Below are 21,053 nucleotides of genomic sequence, written 5' to 3' on the forward strand. Positions count from 1 at the left end.
TGACTCAGTGAAATCTTCTCATGATAAGTATTCCTGGTGGGCATCTTTAAGTGAAACAGTAAACGTTGAGACAAATCTCTAGCTCAAAACCGGAGGCGTGTTTTTGTCAAGACATCCGAGCCAAAAATGTTTAATTGCACTGCATGTGTGGTAAAGCATTTAAACTGTAGACATGCTTTATTATTACAGTTGTCTATAGATAATCTTCATCCATCAATTTAATCCATCAGTAGACGTCTGCCTGCAGTGGCCATGTTTACGTGGAAAGAAGACTGATCGTCTTTGCAGTGTCGCTTTTCTTTCAGGCATCAGGGATGGTTTTGAAGGTCACTCTGTAGCCTTGTGGCTACACTGTGCTCAGCCTTTTCCCATTTCTCTCACATTTCTTATACATTTCTCTTTGGCATTTGTTGTGTTATTGAGCAGCCAAATTACATGGATCATGCACAGATGCGCAACTCGCTGGCATGAGAGAAATGTACTCAGATCCTGCAACTGCTCCGTATAGGTTTCAAAGCAATGATTTCACAGAAGAAACTCAATGAGACCCTTCAGATTATGTAATATTGCAGCTGAAGTCAGTGTGTTTGTTTTTCCTGTATTTTTTGTTTACATAGTGACACTTTCTTGTATAGGTCAGACAGAAAAATCAATGTCCTAATTTACAGCATAACAAAATAGACGTACGAGAATCGCATGCCGACTCCTGGGGATTGAGAGAGTTATACTGGGTCAAGGGCAAGATGTATAAATCAAATTTGTGCTGCAAAGAGCCAGACAATGCATGAGCCTGCACTGATGGGATGGGATTGTTCCACATCTGTTTCGGCCTCTGCCTTGCAGCCTTTATCTATTTGAACATCAGCAAGCAATAATTAAGCTAAAACTGCGAATGGGTTTCCTGTTTTTGAAAGTTGAATGCGTGACATTTTACACAGTGAGACCACCAGGTTCGGGTTTATATTAATGCATTAAGAGATTTTGCATGATCTGTCTTGAAGCATGCATTTTCAGGAGGCTATTCTATCTGATTTGCAGGGGTGATGAATGTTGCATCACATTGGCGTATTTGCTTATGAATAAATCACCTTTAGGTGCAGCATACTGTAGCTCGTAGAACCATGGATAACAGAATCGAGTTCCTTCAAAGGGTTTATTCAATTACATTTTTAGTATATACAGTAGCAACCCCTTTTAGCCAAAATACATATATGTTAGGGGCAGAGAGCAAAGCTAGTGTCTCTGGAGTACTGTAAGTGGAGTAAGTAAGGGTCTTGCTAAGTGCTGAAACTACTCTGGCCGGCAGAGGATTTAAACCTTCTGATCAGAGACACGGAGTCCTAACCCAGAGAGCCACACACCGGCCCGTTTACACACTACAGCCACACCACGTGGCAGAGACAGCTTGGCAGAGTCCCTCGTTTCTGGTCCAAACCGGCAAAGGGCCTTGAACATCTGTCCTGTAGCTCTGTAGCACTGCCCTCTCTCCCAGTTTACACCCACAGCTGGTCAGGATTTGCAGGAATGGTAATCCTGAGACTGCACGTTTCCCTCTTTCTTTCTGAAAACAAAGTAAAATAATAATGCTACATTCATAACTCTGTTTTTTCAGGCAAAAGGTCAAAAACTTTTTTCTCAGGCACAAAAGTCTGGTAAAAATTTGCTAAAAGTGTGACAAAATCTAAACTGCTTAATCATCATTGAGTAAATCACGTCCCGAACTCAGTAATCAAAAGCCACTCCAATGTATCTTTGGCCATTGTGATGTTTTCAACTTATGAATCACTGGCTGCTCAAGCAGTAGAATTGTAGTTATTCTATCACAGAGAACAGAAAGGCTGCTGTCGATCTCACCAGCTAACTGAACTCTTCATATCCCCAAGAGGCAGACAGTGTGCTGTGTTTGGCAGGATTATTCATGAAATGTGTGAAACCAAAAAAGCACAACATTGGTATAGGTGATTCATAAGATAGATTATTATTTACAGTCAAGTGTCGTTAGCCAGACATTTTTGTTAGGATTTTCTTACTTAGCGGAACGTACAACATCACCATTGTTTCTCAGTACAGATACAGGTAAGTATGACAAACAATGGGCAAGCAAGTATAGGAAAGGCAAGTATACAGTATTAAATAGCTTAAGATTAAGCTTTTTATCAAGTGGCATAATGGCACTTAAAACATTAACATAAATCAAGCTAATTTAACATCTTTGAATGAATAAACAACATACAAAGGAATTAAACATAGTCAGACATATAGGCTATGAATAAGAGCAGAATCTGCTGAAGCAGAATGTTAACATTATCCAGTTCTAACTATAAGTATATTACTACGTATAACAATGAAAGGACAATTTTCAGTTGCTATAGGAAAAACTATAAAGTAGAATCTGCCACAGACTGTGCAATTGGACTTTCTGCTAAAGCTGTCCTTTCAGAATAAAGAATAAATGTTCGATAACATTTCTGCTAGAGCTACTATTTCAAAATGGGAGTTTTTTTTTTTTTATCAAAAACTATGTTTTTTTTCTTCGTGCTAGAAAAGGACCCTCCTTGTTCCTTAACTCATATGTTGTTAGCACTTAAGTAAGTAAATGAGAGTGACTTTATTTGTCATCTCACAAGGGCTTCCAAAATGACATCACTAATCAAGCACAAATCAGAAGAGGGGACCTATACCATTACTTCATATGTTCTGCTAACACACTGAGACAGTGTTACTAAATAACGGCATAGAGGAGAGGCAGGATGAGATGGAACCAGGCCATGTTTTCAGGCACTATTGACGGGCAAAACCCTGACCTCGCTCTGGCCATCATGGTGTCTTTGTCATCCTCAGATATTCAGTCATCCACAGAGGTGAATAGTTCAGGTCCAAAAAGTGAAAATCCAAACCAAGATTTTGTTTCAACCAACCAGTTGAGTATAAAGAGTCACAGTACTGAAGTCCAAGTACTCAACTGGTCATCCATTACACTTCCAATGCCCATGCCTTCTGTCTAGTTTGTACCGAAATACCCTGCCTTGAAAGTAGACCTATATGCTCTAGCTTTTATTCCTTAATTGGGGAACTCATTCACTCCTAAAATGCTAGTTAGGTGTTAACTTTATCTGATACAATGTATCTTTGCAGCTCATTGTAAGAATAACACTCCCCCAATAGTCTCCTCTGCACCGTCAGATCTACGTTGGCTTTACACAGGTGAGCAAGACAAAGAAGCTCAGATCATAAAAATCCTGTCATATTCAGAAAAGTCAAATTACAGTGAGAAACATATATCATATTTGTTGAGACCTCCATGGTGGACCATCAATACTTAAAGCATTTTCCGATAGTCAATTTATTTATAGAAGAATTAGCTAACAGGCTCCCAGAAATGGTGGAGTCTTGCAGTGGTCCTCTTTGTTTAAGTGCAGTTCTGTATATATAGGACAGCTGTTTGTTGGCTTTGCCCCAGGTTTCAAAATCACACGCTGTGGATGGAAAGGGTTTGTAGGCCTCTGTGGTGGTAGATGGTATATAATGTGCATTTTTGGGTCATGCCTAGCATCATAGAATGAAGAGAAAAGAATTTCAGATCTGAGCTCCGTAATACAGTGATTTTCCTGCTCTATATAAGACTCGTGTGTCCATGGCAACAGCATTGCATCAAATTAGGTTTGGAATGTGACTATACCTAGGCCTCTGTGAGCCGGTTTTGGTTGCATACAAACCTAATTAGCATAGTCTGCATTGTGTATGATGGTGCTCTGGCTGTTGGGTCTGGGATGGAATATGTAACAGAATGGAATATGTTATGGAATTTTGCACAGAATGGAATATGTGAGTTTATCCAGGTCATGATGCATTCAGAGCAGGCTGTCATATCATTGCTACACTCCAAACTTGCCAAGTCATGCTCTTTAGTGGGGGGCGGGGGGGGGGGGGGGGTTGTGTTTCACCTAGGACAGGGGTGTCAAACTCCAGTCTTGGGGGGGGGGAGGGCAGAGCCCTGTGTACCTTAGCTCTTTCCCTGTTCCACCATAACCGATTCAGCTTAAGAGATGTGTGATAATTAGCAGAAGGAGTTGAATCAGGTGTGTTAAATGAGGGGATGTGCAGGGCTCCGGCCCCCCAGGACTGGAGTCTGTCACCCCTTATCTATGATGTATCTGAATGAATTTTGCATGTACTGCATAAATTTACATCTTTTCCTGATTAAAGAACATTGATTTATTGTTGTTATATGGCACATTTTTGACGGCAACGTTAGGAAAACCTTCATTAAGAGTTGCTAGTGAATGATGCCTGAACTAAATGTAGCGCATGAAGGGAAATGCTTTTGATACTTGAGACATTTACTTCTTCATACATCTGTTGAAGTTGGTGCCCTTGCCCAAAGTCCTGTTAAAGTTGTACACCACGTGTCAGAATAATTCAAAACAACTGCTTGACAAAGGTCAGAGATGATCATTTTCCACTGGAGGCAGCTGTGTGAAAGAGGAACAGGTTTCAGATGTTGTGGATGTTTGGTCAATAGTTAACAATTCACTGCTGCTTTCTCTGTTCTGTTGGCCCGGTTCTGATGGTAAAGATTGACTTAGGAGCTGGCACTGTCCATTTGGCTGTGGGGTGACGGCTTTGAACTGGTACAGGTCCAAGCAAGCTAACCTCACATGGGGCTTGCAGTAACTCCACCAAAACCCCAAGTCCTAATCCAAAACGCGATGAAAAAACAAACTCTCCTTTGTCTCCAAGACTTCTTTTTAATCGCTGGCAGACTCAGCGATGTGAAGGAAATAATCCCTTTTTCAAAAGAGTTATCTTTTAAATTACTTTAAATTACTTTTAAATTACTTTACTTTAAATTAAGTCGTGTGAGGTTTTTATAAAAGAGTTACTATGTATACTTAACTGGGTTTCCCATCCAAAACATCCAGTAAGGCATGCAGTATTCTTTCTTTGCTTATGGAACTGGACATTTACTGGAGCAATTATGAATTGCGTACCACGCTGTAACATGAGGGGAGTAGTCCCACTCTGGGAGTTAAATTACTTGATGATTTAATTCATCCAATCAAATATCCCACCCATGTCATTCCATTACATACGCTTGAAGCTGATTTCTCTATCTTTAAAGACAAGGGTCTTTTCTAGAAGTATTTATTGCAAGTGTGCTGACACTGTCTACAACTGCAACTTTTACTGCTGTTTATGTTCTGAATATACAGCACTATAAAAAATGCATAGCTTCAGTCATGTCTTTGCTGATATATCCTGCAAACCAGAACTTATTGTGTGTTTCTTTACTCTGGCTTGTGTTCACAGGGACAATGATCAACAGCTGCTTTATTAGTGCCCCTAGCTCAGCAGGGGACATAGTCACATTTGAATCCGCCCCCGTACCCATCCTGAGGGTGACGTGCTGGAACAGAATTGCCGGATTCACAGAATTACTCACTAGGTTTTATGTAGCTTTGCACGTTGGCTATGGCGTGTGTCTGATGCTGGCAGCTGAACGTTCCCACCAGGCAGCAGCGGGTACTGCAGGTGCAGCTGCAGCCATATGGCGATCTTCACTGCGGATTTTCCCCAAGCTGCTGCACAGGGTGCGCAGTGGGGTGCTTTAATTCGCCTTGTCTGAGAAATGGGCTTTAGCAGGAACCGAGATTCAGGTCATCTCTTCTCTCAGGGGGGAATGGCGCCTCTGCTTTTGACAATCCTTCCATCTCAAAACGTTGCATACAACGTATTCAAAACTAATTGTAGGTGATTGGCAAGTATCACTCCAAGAATAAGAACATGACTCATTATGGAAGTCCCCTTCAGGTTCTTGGTTTTTTGGAATGACGATGATGATGATGATGATGATGACAATGATGATGATGATGATGACATTGATGATGATGATGATTTATATTGAGTAGTGCACAACAGAAAACTAATACACCAACATCTACTTATTTTTCTATAGCATCTTATTTTGCATGGTTACATCAACTCTAATATGTTAAAACAGCCAAACATTTGCATGAAACCCACAAATCTCCTGATCAGCTGCAGCTTGATTTGTAACTTTAGCTGTGGGTGCGCCCCCACTATGGGTTTCAGTGCAGCGTGCATTTTAATAACCCTTGAAAACTATGAGATAATTGGTGAAATCACTGGTTTTAACATGCAAGTTGGACTGACAGCTCATGCGCCGTGACTTTTGGCACTGGAATTTTCCATCCCTGTTCCATTTTCCACTCCCTGTTCCAGTTCCATGCTATAAAGTCTCTTTGTTCTTTATCATGTTACTTCTAAGACCTTAAAAGACCTCTTTAAAAATATTATTGCTGACTTAGAAATCTGTCTCTTCATATTATTTCTCATTGAATGAAGACACCAAGTGAAATTAAACAAAATAATTTATTACACAGAAATGTTAATTGACAAAACTCCATCTATCATTCATCTTCATAACTACAGTTCCCATGCAGCATTGTAGGCCGGGAGCATCCTGCACAGGCTGCCAGTCTGTTTAAAGGCACAGGCACGCAGTCGTACAAACACCAGTTCAATTAACTGCAGGCTTCTGTGGCGCTTTTCCACTGCCACCGAGAACCGAGCCGCACCCGAGCCACACAGTGATCTTGCAGTTTTCCAGTGTAAAGTATGCAAGCTGTACCTGTACTGACATAGCAGGGCCAAAAGTGCGACCAAACAGAGCTGGTTACATCACCACCATCCGATGGGTTGAAATGCAGGGAGATACCGGTGTTATGTGCATGGATTACATGAAGGGAAAAATGGTATATTCTATATATTATTAATTATTAGTAGTTTCGCACATCGCTCTCCAAACCCTGCAATGCCACACCAGAACCAACCCTTCTGCAGTGGAAAACCAAAGCAAGCTGGAACCGTGCTGTGACTAGTTTCCCTTCATGGTACAGCTCAGTTCCTGTATGCCAGTGGAAAAGCGGAAATGTTTTGGACTACAGGAGAAAACCGATGCAATCATGGGGAGGACATGGAAGCTCTGCACACATGTAGCCAGGGGCAAGAACAGTGCACCCCAGAGACGGGAGCTGCCACTGTTACCCCCACTAATAATAGCACACAAAGAAATGATTTTTTTAGGTTAAGTGCTAATTCCTCCTGCCAAATAGGGAAGACTTTAAATATCCATTATCCAATTTTACTCAACGTAATCAAATGATTTTGTATATTCGGCAGGCCCAGTATATATTCTTTTCATCATCAACACCCAAGTATGTAGAAAACTTTGATTTATCTCATTTTAAGTGATTTTAATGCTCATTAACACATTACCTCATGTCTTTCCTCACCCTTTATAGCTTGATACTGCAAACACAGAGGCATCAGTTTCAGTGATGGGGCCAGTTCTCTGTGTACCAGAGCTCAGGCTTTTCAGGCTGACCGTGTCTGACTGCTCTTAAAAGAGTTTATGTGACTGAGAAAGACCACATTCTCCAAAATACACCGGTGCAAACATTCAATTTAAAACCGGAATGATAACTGTTTTCAGTTAATTAGGTTACTAAGTCGAATATGATGCATCCTTTGTAAAGCTTCAAAACTTGCAAATCACTTGTTCATACAGCATCAAACAACAGTAATCTGGCGCTAACATTCAGTATTACGTTTTTTCTACTCGTGCTTGGAGTCTTGCATTTGGTTACTAATTAATCATTTCCTGTTTGTGTGTTGTTCAAAGGTACCTATTTTCAGGCTTAAAATCATACAGTTTTTTGTTTGAATGGCTTTCCTAAGGAAGTACTTTTGATTAAGTTGTGTGACCTAATACCATTTCTCAGTGAGGAGAAGCTATTTTTGCTTTTCATAGTACTGGCTCATGTATGTACAAAAGAGTATTCTAATAAAATCAGATGAACTGTAGTGAATACTTGCATGGTTGAAAATGTGTGTGAAGTTGCTCCCCTAAAGAATCACAGCTGTAGCTTGCTTAATGTACTGTAAGCCTGTTTTATGTTGAGTGAGCAAATAGACTGAGTGCATTAGCTTTGCATTCTTGTCAGGGTGCCTGTTTTTCCCTTTTTGTTTCCTCTGGCCTTCACAGCCAGCCAGAGCCTCTGAGGTGATTGTCACAGGACTGGGCTCTCAGACCAGATGTGGATGAAGTCGTCCATGTTCTTTTTGCCTGCCACTGAAAACAAGCGTTTTTTAATTTGGAATTTTAAGTAGGATTTGCTTTTCAAAATTCACATCCCACTGTGCCGAGGCCCAGGGCAGGAGCCAGGAAGCACTAGAGGGATGATATCTCCCAGATGGCTTGGGAACACCTGGGATTCCCCCAGAAGGAGCTGTAGTCGGTCGCCTTGGAGAGAGAAGCTTTGAATGACCTCCTAGGTTTGCTGCTACGGCAACCGTCTCCAGGGGAAATGGGCTGTTTATCAATACGTGTACTTGACCGTACTTGTGTTCTCGTGTTCCTGCTTTACGTCGTCTTCCATTGCCGAAGACCAGTTCCGATACTAAAAACAGAAGTACGGAGGGCGAATATCGTTCTTGCCCCGCCCAGAATTTGAAGGATACATCAGCAGTATCCTCACCAAACTAGACCAATCACGTGATTCATTGCACCCTAAGTTCACTTTCGGGAGGCATGTTAGCAAGACCAGTCTTGCCGGGACCACAAGTCCGATCTTTGCATTCTTGGTATTGAGAACCACGCATGGTCTGATGATGGAACATGAACATCAACTAAGTCACTAAAAATGAAAATGCCCTTTGAGACGTCACCGTTTATGAACTGATCTGGTCCCTCTAAACATACGGTGATGTGGGTTGACTGGGACAGCTAAGACAGCACCCCCTTGTTGTTCCCCACTAAGGAGGGACAAGGAGATTCTCTGAAGGAGAAGCTTAGAGCAGGACCTGCAGGAGTCACAGCGGAAATGGGGCTCATTTGCATCCATCATCTAAGAAAGCAAAACAACAGTGAACATTTTGAGTGTTTGGTTATGAAAGCTCTTGAAAATCTTCCCAGGACACGTTTTGTTACAGCTGTCCTAGTGGCTGCTAATTTTATGAATGGAAGCTTTAAATATGTAACTTAGGGCCAATTGATGCCAATTGTGGAGTAACTGTCATGATTTCAACTTTTATTCCTCTCTCCAATCCTAAGTCACCTTCGTAGATTGGCTTTTACACTAGTGTAGGATGGTTTCGTAGAGCGGTCAGGGAAGTGTGCAGGATTTGGGCTGACAGGACACTAATGACTCCCATTTCACAAGGACCTTCACCTCATGAATATTACTTTGCAGAATTTCGAGTTCCACGTCAATCTGTTCCCATTTCGTTATCCTGTGAAGTAGACATTGGCTGTATTTACAGAATAATGTGACTGCGATGCAAATATCTTATCTTAAATGTTTCGCTTTCCCCTCTTATTTACGTCATTTCTTGACTGAAGTTCTAGTATTTTTTGGCAAAATGCTGAATGAGCCCAGCTAGGTCATTTTTAGCGACATACCCCCAGGGCCGTGACTCTGATTCTTATCCCTGGATGCGATTGTTTGCGCGTTTTCCCAGTTTGCATGTGGAGTTCCCGTTTGGGCATTCTGATCTGTCCAAAACAATGTGGTTAGTCTTTCTAAATTGCCCTTAGGGTGGGATAGTGTGTTCTCCTTGTGACAGGCATCCCATAAAGAGCATCCTCTGCCTTGTGCTGGTTGCTTCCTGGGCTTGGCTCCACGCTCCCCATGACCTTATTTTAGAAAATGAATGGGGGTGACATTAACCACTGGCCACCATCAGATTACAGTTAGCTCACGGCTCTACTTGACCAGAAAAACTTGACCAGAGATGAGCAAAAGGAAGAAAACATACTGATATTCAGCCCAGCATGGGTGTCTGCAGGTGTCTGAGAACCTTCTCTCTGCCATAAATCTGTGTTAGGAGCTCATTTATGCACCGGTGATTAGTGAATCCTGAGGGCCCCAAAGCTGGAGAGTCCAGCATGCGTTAATCATCCGTCACGTTGGTCAGCCAAATGCCACATGTCACTGTGGCTGAATTCAGCTACTCCCCATTCAGGGGTCTCAGATCGATGACCATCGGGAGCCTCTCTCCGCTCTCCTCGGACCACCGATGTTGAATTCCAGATGTCTAGACAGAGTGGGGGCAGGTGACCCCTCTTTCCTGGTCACCCTCCCCCCCCACCCCCCAATACATATAATGGCCTCTGAGTCTCAGGATAGATAGAATCCAGACAAATGAAGAGGATGGCAGCTTCCAATGAGATTTCGCTGGTGCCGCACGGCCGTCCTGAATTCGATAACCTGAAGAGCCAATCGGATCACCAGAATAAAAAATAGGTTTAAGCGTGTCTAGTAAAAAAAATCCAATGACTATGATAGAATGTGAAGCTTCACTTGTTTCCAAATGGAGGCCCATTTAGCCATCTTCCAACCAGTAACCAGTTATCCAGTATAATGTGTGTTTGTGGGTGGGGGGGGGGGGGGGGGGGCAGCATAGGACAGAGGGCAGAGGAACAGCCCGAATGAGCCAAAGTCACGCACCCCATTATTCACAGTATTAATAGGATGGCTCATTGCCCCCCCCCCCCCCTCCATAAGTGGCCGCTCTTTGAATTCACATTGTGTGTGTGACCCTGTAGCGTGGTGAGGGAGGGGGTGCAGCCTGCATATCATCAGGTAAGACATAACAGTGATCATTATCTGTAGAAGAACCTTCCAAAACAGCATGAAGCATGTTAACTATAGTGTAGGTTACTACTACTACTAATGGGTTAGATTAGGCTAACTAACGTTTCACATAACACCATTAATTAAAATAATAATAAACAGCTTATGAAGGGCTTATCAATAATATTGTCCATAGAAACATCTCAAAGCCAAACTCCCCCCCCCAGTCCCAGGTCCCACACCTCACTAATTTTCAGACCCTGGTTACAGTCCTGGCTGTATCTGCGCATGAATCTTTTACATCCTTTGTCAGTCTTTACTCTCTCAGTGTACAGCAGCTGCTTTCTATGGCTGTAATAGTTTTCCCAATTCACTTTTCTCTCTGCTTTCACTGTAAATTCAGCTCTCTCTTTGTCTCTTTGTCTCCCCATCTGTGCTGTAATGAATTCGACGCTCTTAAATCGCCTTCTCAGCAATGGGACACGTTTCCCTGCTGCTCTGAGGAAGGTCCCCATTGGACCCCTTGGTCATCACCGCAGGCAGTAAGAATGCAGGCCAATCTGAGAACTCGTGTTTCACCGTGGCCCCGCCCAGCCTCCCCGCTGATTTAGCCAGCCAATGGTAATTCATCACTCCCTTGGTGAGCGGAAAATTGACCGTGACTGACACAGAAAGCCTGCATACTTAATGCCCTCTGGATCCTGGGGGTGCGGGCAGATCCAGGGATTGGACAGGGTGTTAAGCATTCTTTCACTTCCACTGAACTCAAAGTTCAGCAGTTGTTTTAACTGCTTAACATTGTTTAGCTATGTGTGCTAAAGCAGTTAGCTACGGTCGGGATTAGCCAACCGGGAAGAAATGTATAGAAATTGCTCCTTTTTCTGTTTCTTTTACTACTATAAGGTAGGACACCTGTATAGCTAATATTGTAATGCTGATCTCCTTTAGTGCCGCCTCAGTGGCTAAGACTGTGGTCTCACACCTTCAGGGTTTCTGGTTGGTATGTAATCTTTGCCTGTTTTTGTTCTCCAGTTTCCTGCTGCAGTCATACATTTTATGTGGTTCAGTTTCTCTAAATTGTTTGTGACGGACTGGCATCCAGTCCACGGTGTCCCTTGTCCTGTGCCCTGTGACGGACTGGCATCCCGTCCACGGTGTCCCCTGTCCTGTGCCCTGTGACGGACTGGCATCCCGTCCACGGTGTCCCCTGCATTGTGTCTTGTGTTGACTCATGACGAAATACTGGATAAGCCACTTTGGAAGATAGACAGTCGCCTTCGTACAAACCAAAATCTCAATCTGTTCTCATCTCGGTTGTGCTGATAATGAAACTACGTTGGAGACAAATGTCAACAAGCACATTGTTTCAAAAACTTTTTGAATTCCAAAGGCAAGGTTGAATGAGACATTTCACGTGAGACAAACCCATAGTAGTATGAAATAGACTTATGTCCATGTTTCACACTGGCTTGCTTTTATGGACCATAAAAATGGGACACTTTGTCCTGCCTGTTAGATTTTAAATTAAATCTCATAGCTATATTCTATGGTTGCTTAAAAAAATAACCCATCTTTCTATACCTCCCATCTGTAAGTGTTGAATGGTGGAAAAGAATTGAGGACTCAATCCCTTGGAGCGGAGCAATTGAAATGATCAGCTGAGTGTTTATGGTCTTTCAACGAACCGGGCATTTCAGCTGGCAACTGGCACAGAACGTGAGGCTCCAGCTCCCTGCATATTCTCTGGCCAGATGGGTTTTCTGCTGGTGGCTGATATCACCCCAGTAACCATCATCATTGCAGTTCATCATCCCTTGATAGCTGCTACTCTCTGTCCTCCATTCTCCACCCTGGGGTCACAGATGGGCCCACCTACCGCTCCAGCACCAGCCACAGCCCCCGTCTACCAGCAAGGAAGCTGACGGGGAACAAGGCCAGTCTGGTTACAACTAATCAGACTCCTTATGTGTGAGCTAATTGGTCCCTCTTATATCAATGTCACTTACTGACAGCCCAGTGGCACCTCATGATTTATGAGGCAACCCCCAGTTATGGCAACAACTAAACAGCCACACCTAATAAAGCAGAATCACAGCTTTGAGATCATGGTACGGTGTGCGAATAGGGGGAGGGGCGCTTGTGGATGATGACGATGATGTAATCCAAACTTGTCCAGGGAAGGATCCAGTTGCAGCCAGCTGCATGAGAACCTGCTTTAATGGATGCAAGTCTGCAGGGTTACTGTGCACAATATTGGATAAAAGCATCATTTGGAAAGAAACAATATTTTCCTCAAGGTGATGCGGGACAATTCAACCTCCAGTTTCCCTCCCACCTGTGCAGAGATGAAGAGGTGATTCATTTATCCAGACAAGATTAAAAAACTAAGTGAACTTTTTTGACCTCTTCCAAAAGAAGTCAAGCGTGAGGAACATTTTTACCATGGACCATTAAACTCCGGTCAGTGCTTAGTAATTGTGGACGTGTTCTTCTTGCTTAGATTACAGTTTTTATCGGGGTTTGCATTACAGGATAGCTGGGTACTGAAAGGTCTATCAGCAGAGCCCTTCTCTGGACCTGAACCTTTGACCTCTTGTGCAGTTTCATCGCTTCCGTGCTCCCTGCCGCTCTCACAGCGCTGAGCCTGTTTCTCATTTTCTAAATGAGCGAAAACGAAATAATAGGAAGTTAACCCTTTCTGTGGCTGGAAATCTGACGTCTTGAGTATCTCACCCAATTTTTGTCCCAATAAAAAAAGGATTAAAAGTAAAGCTGAAACTAAATCTGTGCCCGGACTCCCCCGACCCACCGTGGGCCAGCATTCCAGACGTGTCACCATGCCCACAATTCCCTCACAATTTCCTCAGAATTTCCTCAAGCGCCTTGCAGACTTGCCTGTGGTGGGCCCTGTGGCTCAGGGCAGCATTGTTTCGGCTGCCCCATATTTAGGCATCATGGACACTGAGGGAAACACCCTGTTCTGCACTGTGTGCTTCTCTCATTATCATCGCGTTGCCGCTTTTACCGAATTGTGTCAAGGTGCAACTCCGAGGCCCCAGAATGAGCTGCACCACAAACGCAAGCGTTACCAGGGCAGATCTGCCCCCCCCCCCCCCCCCACCCGCTCAGCGGGGACAGCAGGTGGCCACATTATTCACAAGTTCATGGCGCTGGAGATCTAGGAAGGAAGTAGGAGGGTGGGGCGGGGGGGGGGGGCATGCAATCATGCTGATTGACTCCCCCCCCCAGCCTGCAAACAGTGGCCATGACACTGGCTGTGTTTGCATGGTGTTTAAATGCACCAACTTTGCCCAATATTAGTGTCTATCCTATGCGTATTTATAGATATAAAAATGGACGCAGTTTAGTATTAGGGTTAGGGTTAGGGTTAGGGTTATTACTATTCGTATAACGAATAAGGGTTGTTGTTGCTATTGTTGTTAATGTTGTTGTTGTTGTTCTTGTTGTTCCATCTCGACTGTTCAAAATATGGTATCTCTGTTGTGGGTTCCTATTTATGTTTTCCTGTTTAAAAGCAATCATATAATTATAGTCACATTATGATTATATTTAAATTACATTTACAGCAGTTTGTCTAAAGCACCCAAATCATTTTCCTGACATCCTTTATTTTCCATGGATGAATTACACTGAAAGTGGCTGTAATGTTGAATCTTGCGTGTCAGTCAGGCCCATTTTCTAACTGGCAGAGGGAACCTTTCAGCACTATACTCTGCTGTATTACAGTGTTCTGTCCAACCAAAAGACTTTGAGCTTTTTGCCAGTGTCACCGTATAATTGCCCATCCGTCCATCTTCGTTGTAAAGGCAGCGTATTGAAACAGCAGCTGTAACACAAAATTCCCAAGTTTCTTCATTTTTAAGGCCTTATTTTTTCCCTGAAATCCCCTTTTGTCAGGCGTAATTATTATAATAATTACGGCAGTATCAGTTACCCTTCATATACATTTTATAAACATATATAAACATTTCAGGTTCGTAAGACTAGAAAGGTTCAAAGGTAGATAAATACAATTTCTTATGATTTAAAACGAGTGGCTGGTCTTCCATGTAATCTGAGGGCTGTTAGCCATCTATATTCTAACTGGTTATCCTGATCTGGGGGTGGGGGGTGGGGGGGTCCTGAAGTCTGTCCAAGACAGGACATGGCACAAGTTTGGGGTACACCCTGATCAGGGTTCCAATATCACGGGGCACAAATACTACAGGCAATTTAGGGATGCAACTGAGCCCAACTGCACCTCTTTGGACTGCAGGAGGACAAGGGTTAGACACCGATTGAACTTGAGAACTCAACAAACACAGAACGGAGATGGAATTCGAACCGTGGAGCTGTGAGGCAACAGTATGAGAATCAACCCTCTGAATGGTCTCTTCCACAGATCCAGAGTCTCAGAGAAAGCGCACTGTGCAGAATGTCCTCGACCTCAGACAGAACTTGGAAGATACCATGTCCAGTCTCCGGGGGTCACAGCTCAGCCAAAGGTGAGTTGAATATTATGCTTTAAAGGTCATGCAGAAAGCTGCTGCTGCTGCCATTTTCTGTCCTCCGCACCGATTTTGTTAAACCCATCTGCACTCCACTGATGAAATTGCATTTTTATTCTCTTACCCCATCGCTGTTTCCCATGGGTCTGCATGCCATCCCTCCTGGAGAGATTTTTATAGATACCTGCTAAAGAAATTTGAGTTAAGTGAGCATATTTTGTGACAGACCTGTTTCTGCAGCTTGCCATCTGCTGCCCTTGCAGCTTAGCACCTGCGTACACTTGTGACACACTGCTGCACATCTGCCTGTAAAGCAGCAAAGCAATACTGTAGCACAGTGTTTCTCAATCCGGTCAACCTGCAGTCAGTCCGTGTTTTTGCTCCCTCCCAGCTCTCTGCCAGACAGTCCACTAGGAGCTGAGGGGGAGCAAAAATGTGCCAGTCCCTAGGGACCAAGTTGGGAAATGCTGCTGTAGCAAACTGAGAATGTATTTAAAAACATGATCATTTGCAATCGCTATAAGTCAATTATAAATGAATATAGTCATTAGTCCTGAAGGTATGCTGTAGGATTTGTTGAAAACAAAAACTAATCTGACAGAAAATGCAGTTCATCATGGTCAGTTTTCAACATTTAGTTGATATAATACCTTCGTAACCAGATTCATTTTCTGATTGATAAATGTCATATATTTTTCTGTTTCTACATTGCAAAAGGGTAAGATTTCACTTCAGAAAAACATCTGATTTCTGCAAAGTTCTTTTCGCCGTTTTGCATATAGCATCTTTGGGTTGGTTGACCTTGTTCTGTTTGGAAACTTGAGGTACTGAGTAAATCCACAGTGCTGTGCTTTATCAGAGCTGTGTTTGAGCTTTGGGCCCAGCGCAGTGTGAAGGAGTCCTGTTTACATTAAGACACGCGAGGATGGAAGCATCCATACCATTAAACCAGTGTGTATGTGCTGTCTGCATGCACTCTCATGCCAGTGCACTCTCACGCCAGTGCACTCTCACGCCAGTGCACTCTTACGCATCACTCTGAATTATTAATCGGTGTGAATGTTTGACTGCAGATGTGTTTCTCTTGTTTTGCTGCTGGTTAAACCCTGAATGGTGTGTTGTACTGTAAAAAAAAACCTCACCTCTCTGTTATAGTAAAGTCATTAGAAAGATGGCCGTGTTGAGGCACATAGCTTGTAGGCCCCACAATCCCCTTCCTGCATCTTTCCAAGTCACAGAGCAGGCTTGGCCTGGCCAGGGTCACCAGCCTGTATCGCAGGTGGATCCTCCCTTTGATCTTCAGGCTGGGCCTCCAATGCCGTCCTTCTGCGGCTCGATGCGCAGTGGCTCTCCGCCACATGGTGCTGCTCGCTCATCAGACCGGCCAGCTTAGGAGACCAACAGGCCCTCCAGCAGCATCGCAAATCTACCCCCAACTCTCTGATTGCTTTCTTTGGCCCTGCTTCCTGCCCCCCCCCCCCCCCCCCCCAAAAAAAAGGGCAGCTCTTGGCAGTTACCCCCATCCTGTCGAGGCCCTCCAGGTTAACACAGGCTGCCAAAAATTACCCTCCGGCCCTATTTGCTGAGAGATCATTAGATTGAGACATTGGGTGACCCTTCTTCTTCATTTTTAATTAAAGTCTAAATATCCCTGCATTCATTCCACTAATACCCAGCTAGGACATTGCAAAATATCACTGTTTTTTAGAGAATGGTTAATTTCATAAATATGAAGATATAAATGTTTCTGTCCTTATGGGCTGAGGTGACACCTCCATGTAAACAGTATGTTGATTTTGGGTCTCCCATGCTTAAATGGCTTGGAGTCGTCTTCACTGCCTTGGGATCTCCTGTATACCAAACGTGATGCTCCTATCATCTCCTCAAACAGCGATGCTGCAGTTTCCTGCTTAACCTGCCTTAAGCAAGTCAGATTGAGGGATTTCTTTCTGATGGACAAATATGTCCTAATCAAATGGTTTAGGATACAGGGCAACTATGCACTAAATGGCCAAACGTATGTGGACACCAGCCTGTCCAACATCTCATTCTGAAACCAAGGATATTTTTATATTAATATGGAGGTGGGCTGCTCTTTGTTGCTTAATTGCATGCACTCTTCTGGGAAGGCTTCACGTTAGATGCTGAAATGTTCCAGATGGCATTTGCTGTCATTCAGGCTGGCTATGGATGTTTGGTGTCCAACCACTTTGCACCAGAACATGTTCCTACACATTTGCACTTTACAGTCACGTCACTTGCGGATGAGCAGAGCAGCTCTGGCAGGGCGGAAATGCAGCAAACTGACTTGCTGGGTAGGATGGTGACAAGTGGAAAGTCACTAACCTTTTCGGTAATGAGTCAGTTCCTTTAATTAATAGAGAAGTTAATGGTGTACTTTTTGCCAGATGGTGTAGATTAGATTTTTTTCTGTCCATTTTTAACTATAGGTGTTTGACTCCAGGGTGGAAAAGCCCAGTTAGTGAGGGCAGAGGTCCATTCCCTCATATTTACATCTGTGTGGTATACACCACCAATCTATGCTACTGTATATATACCTGGAATGCCATAAACAAGCCGTGAATCGACATGCACGCTTATGGTGACCTGACTCTGCTTCATGAGACAGACGGTGACCCCTCCAAAATCTCAGAGGAACTGCTGTAACTCCAGACACCAGCAGGTTTGACTGGGCTGGTTTGGGTGCTACTTGGGGGGGTGGGGGGGGGGAGGTTCCTGAAAATACAGGGACCTCGGGTGCCTTATCTGTCGCCATGGCTGCGTATCAGTGGCAGGTGGTGTCCTTCCTGTATAACCTGGATTAGCGATGGCGTGGTCACAAGGTCACCCCCCCTGAGAGAAGTGACCACCAAGTGACCAGCCAATATTTCCCACACAAATGGCATGATGTGAAAACTGCTTTGTGCTGCATCTCTGATAAATGGATAAAATGTAATTGTATTTGTTTATCTGATTTTATCCAAAAAGACTGACAATGGGGGGAGGGGTCACTATTTATGTGTTACAGAGGATATAACCCGAAAACCCCTATTAAGCTGGACAGATCAATTACAGGTTGATCGAACTGAGATATGTGTTTCAAATAGGGAGATATTGGGGCATTTTATTTTGTGCCAAGATCTTCCATACTTTTCATTGAGGAGGATCGTGTGTTTGCAGTAAGCTCATTGGCCTCGGGTTAGGAACAGTACTTATAAGGTTAGGGTATTTTCTTTGCTCTTCCTGCACCAGGATGGCTTATGTCGACTAAAGGTGACCATTATGAGCCCGGAGTGCTCGTCCTTGAATAAATTGTGGTTAAATCTAGAACAAAAACGCTGGAGACAATTCTTTATTGTTTTTCTCAAACACTGGAAGTGAGACACATTATGACATATCTGGGTTCTGTTCTGTTCTCAGTCACTTACAGTAGCTTTGAATGATAATTTAGACCTGGAAAACGGTCTGTGAAAAATTACATGTTTCGCATAAAAAATGAGACGTTAGCAGTGCCGAAAATGTCGTTTTTATTTCCCTAGAGATTTCTGGCAGAAGAGCTGGGTTTTTCAGATGTATATGTTAGACTGAAGTGATTTTTGTGACTGATCACAGACTCGCTCCCCACATGTTGAAAGGAGACGCCCCCCTCCCCCATCTAACACCCGCGTTCTGTATCGCCGCAGCTGCCTGGAGAGCGGCATGGGCTACGACAGCGACGACGCCAACGCCCGCAGCATCTCCAGCATGTCCAACCGCTCGTCACCGCTGTCCTGGCGCTACGGCCAATCCAGCCCCCGCCTGCAGGCGGGAGACGCCCCCTCCTGTACCGGAGGGGGTTACCACGGCGGCTCGGGGGCGGGGCAGTACGCCTCCCACACCATGCCCATGCGCAGTCCCAGCCGACTCAGCCACGTCTCCCGCATCGAGCTCGTCGAGAACCTGGACGCCGACGACGGCGGCGACGTGAAGACCAGCTACCTCAGTGACAGTGACCTGCTGAGCAAGAGCATGCGTGACGATGAAGATGACGAACTGGCCAACGGGTGAGGGGCCCCCCTCTGTCTGCCTGCATATACACTATATCAGTGTATACAGTAAATATTACCTCTTACAAGCCCATTGTATCATTCCTGCAAGCGCCCTGTCAGTCACATGACCAGAGGAGGTGGGAAGTCTGTCTTCTTCCAAGCATAAGAGACATAACAGATGCAGCGGGATTGTGCTTCTGTGAGGAGAGGGAAGATGGAACACTATTAACCTACACTAAGCTACACATACGTGGTCTTAGTAATTTCACGCCCTCTAAAAACCTGTCAGTCACAGTTGCTATCAAATGAAACGAAAAAATTGGGTCTTATCTGAGCATAACCAGACATAACATGCTGTTGTTTGGGTACAGTGGGAATAAAATTCTTTAGACCAGTGTTTCCCAGTCTGGTCTTCAGAGACCCACAAACAATCCACGTTTTTTGCTTCCTCCAAGGGAGCAAAAATGTGAACTGTCTGGCAGGGAGCTCAGAGGTGGCAAAAATGTGGACTGACTGTGGGTCGCCAAGGACAGGATTGGGAAAGACAGCTTTAGACTGTACTACACTAAACACAGGCTATGTACATGTACCAGAGGAGTGCTGCGTGTGATCAGAAGGTCCCAGGTTCCAATGCAGTTTGGTATTTGTCACATTATATCTAGCAGGTTTTACATATTTTTATGGTGAGGGGGATTACGTCAAGGTTGTCCCAGCATGAAACCTAAGCAAGTCCAGCTCTGATGTGGAGATTTCTGAAAGCCTCGCTTTGTTATTGCTCCAGACAGATGAAGGCAGGTGTTTGAGAGTAAAGCTAAGATCCCCTTCAGTTTCTGAGGATGGATCTTCCGTACATTGGGATGATGCTTGTAGAGTTTTCCCGGTGGACCCTGGAAGGTGAAAAATGACCTTGGAAATGATGACAGCTGACATTCCAAGGTGCCCCAGGATCGGTGGCCCAGCTTATTAATAAAGACGTGCACTTGAGGCGTCGATTGACAGCCTGTTAATGCACTTAAGCAGCCCATCATCATAACCTACACTGACAATCTGGGGGGGGGGGGGGGGCAGAATGTAAGCCCACTCTCAGCCCTGCACCCCCACAGGGAATTTTTCTGTTTGCTTTGTTTGGAAATGTGACCAACCTTCGATCGGCGCCCAACGGGTGATATTCCTTTCTAAGGCATAAGATGCAGACGGATGATGTAAGAAGGCAGGCTTCTGGGATTTCCTTTGTGGTAAATTCTGAAAAAAAAAATGGAAGCCAAGTCTGCTCTTTCCTAGATGATATCAGCGTCGTATCGGGTCACAGGGACGCACGGCCAGCTGGGGGCCGTGCGCATTGCGCTCCAGAAGCAGGGATGCTCCTGACCTCCCCAGTTCAGAGGAGGCATGATTGGAGACAAGCAGCTGTCCGATTCCTGGCCAAACTATAGAAACGATCCCATAGATATTGCTCGTTGCAAGGTGCAGCAAGTCCCTCAATGTATGTCCTTCATAGTCATCTCTGTGGTGGGGGGGGGCTAATAGGCAGGGGAAATGTGGGGGGATGGAGGGAATGTCAGAATGTTGACAGTAGCTCCACAGCATGCTGTCCCACATCCTCAGCTGATGGGCACAAAGACCCCAGTCATGCGTCTTGTTCTTTAGGTTGCTTTCCCGTCCGTATCTGTGAAGTGGCACCTCACATTTACTCATTCGGCTGCTGATGCTGTATTTATCCATTCATCTTTCATAAGCACTGACAGTACAGGGTCAAGATGAGCCTGGAACCTTCCCCAGGAGATACAGGGCATGAGGCAGGGACACCCTGGATGGGATGCCAGCCCATAGCAGGGCACAGGGCAGGGACACCCTGGACG

The 21,053-nt window shown here is 44.4% G+C and overlaps 1 protein-coding gene across 2 annotated transcripts in view; it reads left to right on the forward strand.

The window, feature by feature from the left end:
• LOC111853260 (neuron navigator 1-like) overlaps window positions 1-21,053 on the forward strand; it is a 126,720-nt gene that overhangs the window by 43,267 nt on the left and 62,400 nt on the right. For both annotated transcript variants that reach the window (XM_072715036.1, XM_072715037.1), the window contains exons 6-7: window positions 15,061-15,163; window positions 18,850-19,209. In XM_072715036.1, the coding sequence (XP_072571137.1) occupies window positions 15,061-15,163; window positions 18,850-19,209 (463 nt within the window). The remainder of the gene's footprint in view (window positions 1-15,060; window positions 15,164-18,849; window positions 19,210-21,053) is intronic.

This window comes from Paramormyrops kingsleyae, chromosome 8 (genome assembly GCF_048594095.1).
Source record: "Paramormyrops kingsleyae isolate MSU_618 chromosome 8, PKINGS_0.4, whole genome shotgun sequence".
NCBI classification, from domain to species: Eukaryota; Metazoa; Chordata; class Actinopteri; order Osteoglossiformes; family Mormyridae; genus Paramormyrops; species Paramormyrops kingsleyae.